Below are 3,367 nucleotides of genomic sequence, written 5' to 3'. Positions count from 1 at the left end.
TAAAGCTGTCAGCATGGGTCCAGTGGGAGTGGTACCCGTCCAGTGATTGCTACAGTCATCTGTTTATGTGGGTTCAAGGGATTGCTGTTTGTGGACTCCCATAGCTTTGTGTACTGTATATGATCAATTATAATATTCTGATCAGAGGTGAGCTCATACATTTCAGGGTAATATTTTCTGAATGCAAAGCTGAAATAAGCAACAAGAAAAGAAAACATTTGTTGGTTGTTAAAAAATAGTTGTCATTGCTGACATATTAAACCACACTATCTTCAAATACTAAATCCCTTAGAGAAATGTTTGTAGGCATTATAATGATCATTTGTTGGGATGATGGAAATTGAAGCAGGCCATTTAAATTAAATCTCTTGTAGCAGGTCACAATAAAACCAGGCAACGATTGTGTCGTCATTCTTGGAATTTATTTCCAAAGCAGACAAAGTATTTTTTTAGATGCATCATCACTTTATCCAGGGATAGGTTGGAAAGGAAATTACAACAATGTTTAGAAAAAAATATGAAACATTTTTGAAAAAGGTACTAGAGCCTACATTAACTTAATCACTGGGGACACTCAAGTGCTATGGAAAAAGACTACAGAACTATGACACAACACCATTTCATGATGATGCACAATTTGTTGAAACTGTTGGTTAACTACATTATTGGTATAAATCTTATATGACAAAATATGACTCGTGACAGCATCAAGTTAAAACACTACACCTGTTGATTGAATGAATTTCCCTTTTTGAATAAGCTACTGGAGGGAAAAAGGCAAACTTCAACAGTTGGTTTTGTAATCACATGATATGCCCTCAACTATTTCATCAGCTGTGGCGAGGGGTACGAGACATTTTCCACATGGACATGTACCCACACACTCGTGCCCTTTTTTGCGACATTTCACTCCAATAAACATTTCATCAGCATCACAAGTAGTAAGGTTTTTGATCACAATATCCATGTCAAAAAGTAGGGCCTGACCTTCAGGCAGGTGGAATGCCAGGGTCACATGGTCCCACATGTACCATGCATACCCCCGCCTTCTGTTCCTACATTTTGGTTAACTTCATCTATGGCTAACCCAAAGGCATGGGTTTTAGACATGGCTTGTGCACGCCAGACAATGTTGCCCCTCATGTAAGCACAGAGAGCATCATCACTACCATCACCAAGAACGGGGTACTTCTCAAATTCCTTATTATCTGGACTGTGAACAAGCACTGTGTACATGATCTCTTGTTTGTAGACGACAGTCTCATACACTCTCAGGACAGGCTCTTCTCCACCACAGATCTGCTGACTGTACATCATCAGGAGATCAGACAGACTGAAAGTGAACCTGAAGTTCCCAAAGCGTGATGCCTTCCTGAAGGCAGGTGAGGTGGTGAACTTGCTGAGGAAGGGTTGCTGTATCTGCCTCTGCTCAGGTGTTCTGTCAGGGAAGATCTTCTCCAGGTAACGGCATTCTGCTGCAATGATATCGTCATCATCCACAGGAAGATTGCACCACAGGAAACTCTTCTCACCCCCCTTAAATCCACCTGATTTCAAGATTCCATCAAGGCCTCTTTTTGTAGTGACATGGGCAACTTTGGACAGATGGAACTCTGGTGCTTCTGGGTATGGTGCTATTTCTTTTGATAGGTATCTATCTATTCCTGCCTCTTTTAAAAGGGTCTTCTCTTGTTTTAATGTGGCGATATTCTTATGCTCTCCACTGGAAAAGTTCTCCTTTACACCTCTGTCATTATGACGCACCTTCATTTCCCTAAGATAAAAATAAAACATTTAAAATGTTGGTTGAACAGACATGCAATTCGGCTCTCCGCACCTATTTAGTAGGCTACAAATAATGTATATTTCTTTGCGCACACACACACACTAGATTTTAATTGTTACCGTGATACAATCAACCTTTTTCCCCAAGTTTGGACATAGCTGCCTGATGGAAGATCTGCGGTCTGATAGATGTAGATGGCTCTTGTCAATCCACAATGAATAACCTAAGTGACATTCAATAAAAGAATTTGAACAATAGTTTGTATCCAAGAGTAATGTTAAAATGGCTCTCCCAATTAACTGGAACCAATTAGTCTTCTTTTTAAAAAGTTGTCAGGATGGTTTTACTAACATCCATCCCTGACTTGAAAGAAAATCATATAAATGTCAAGTCCCCCTTACTTACAGATTGATATCATCATCTGAACTACACTTTGTAGGTTGGATGAACTATAATATGGATATTGGTTTAACTATAAAGGTAATTTTGACGGTTTCAAAAGTGTACAGTACATATGTTATTATTATACTATAGTTAGACTCATACCATATTTCATGACATAAGCTAATTATAATTTATATATGTACAAATAGCCACCAAATATGTGATTACTTCATGAAATGATGTACTGTAAGTATGTGTAATTAAATCACATTTTTGTCTCATTGTTTCTTTAACATAACCTACAATAACTTACTTTGTTTGGAGACTTGCTGCTTGATTGTAGAGTTTCAGATTGGCGGCCTTCAGTTGATGTCTCCCCACTGTATGGCAGCTGAAATGTCCCAATCGTATGTTTGTATCTATACATACCGACTCTGATCCTTAAGGCTGTGTTTAGACTGGCAGCCCGTTTCTGATCTTTTTACCACTAGTTGGTCTTCTGACCAATAACGTCAGACCTTTTCACATCAGATCTTTTTCAGAGCTGATCTGATTGGTCAAAAGACCAATAAGTGAAAAATATCAGAATTAGGCTGTCTGTGTAAACAAAGCCTTTTTGTAACTGAAGTCTTTAGCCACACCCTCCGTAGGAAATCTAGTTTCATTTCTTGAGAACTGAATGACTATCAGGTTAATAAGTAGCCTGAACAGCCGCTAGTGGTTGCTGTTTGCCTGTGTTTGGAAGGTCCTAACTTGTTTACCATGGTGAGCTGTATCTTTGTAGATAGTACTTTACAATATGTAATTATCAGGTACTTACTGAGATATTTCATAGTAAAATGGTAAATGGATGCTGTTTCCATTGGATCTATTGAAATAAGCAGCATATGTTTACCAAATGGGTATGAATTCTTTGAAGTAAGTACCAGAAAGTATCCACAGGTAACAGTGGAAACAGTACTGTAAAATAAGGTGCTACATTTATGTTTTTATTAAGGTGGCAAGATGCTCATGTGGACCTGCACAAGAATAATGTCAGACCTTTTCACATCAGATGTTTTTCAGAGCTGATCTGAAAGTGACAGCATTTACTAGAATTGGGGTGTGTGTAAACAAAGCTATAAGCCACACCCTACATAGGAAATCTAGTTTCATTTCTTGAACTGAATGACTATCAGGTTAATAAGTAGCCTGAAC

General features: G+C 38.3%; 1 protein-coding gene across 1 annotated transcript; it reads right to left on the bottom strand.

Annotated features, from left to right (window-relative positions):
• Nucleotides 1–400: 400 nt before the first annotated feature.
• Nucleotides 401–2,795, bottom strand: LOC135535740 (uncharacterized). The gene is made up of 3 exons (XM_064962168.1): nt 2,484–2,795; nt 1,906–2,009; nt 401–1,774 (listed from the first exon to the last, which is right to left on the bottom strand). The coding sequence occupies exons 1-3, from the start codon at nt 2,595–2,597 to the stop codon at nt 1,012–1,014; spliced, it is 981 nt and encodes a 326-aa protein (XP_064818240.1). The 5' UTR covers nt 2,598–2,795; the 3' UTR covers nt 401–1,011.
• Nucleotides 2,796–3,367: the final 572 nt, after the last annotated feature.

Source organism: Oncorhynchus masou, unplaced genomic scaffold (assembly GCF_036934945.1).
Source record: "Oncorhynchus masou masou isolate Uvic2021 unplaced genomic scaffold, UVic_Omas_1.1 unplaced_scaffold_5070, whole genome shotgun sequence".
NCBI lineage: Eukaryota > Metazoa > Chordata > Actinopteri > Salmoniformes > Salmonidae > Oncorhynchus > Oncorhynchus masou.
Note: the sequence above shows the minus strand (reverse complement) of the source record. Positions and strands in the feature narration are given on the sequence as shown.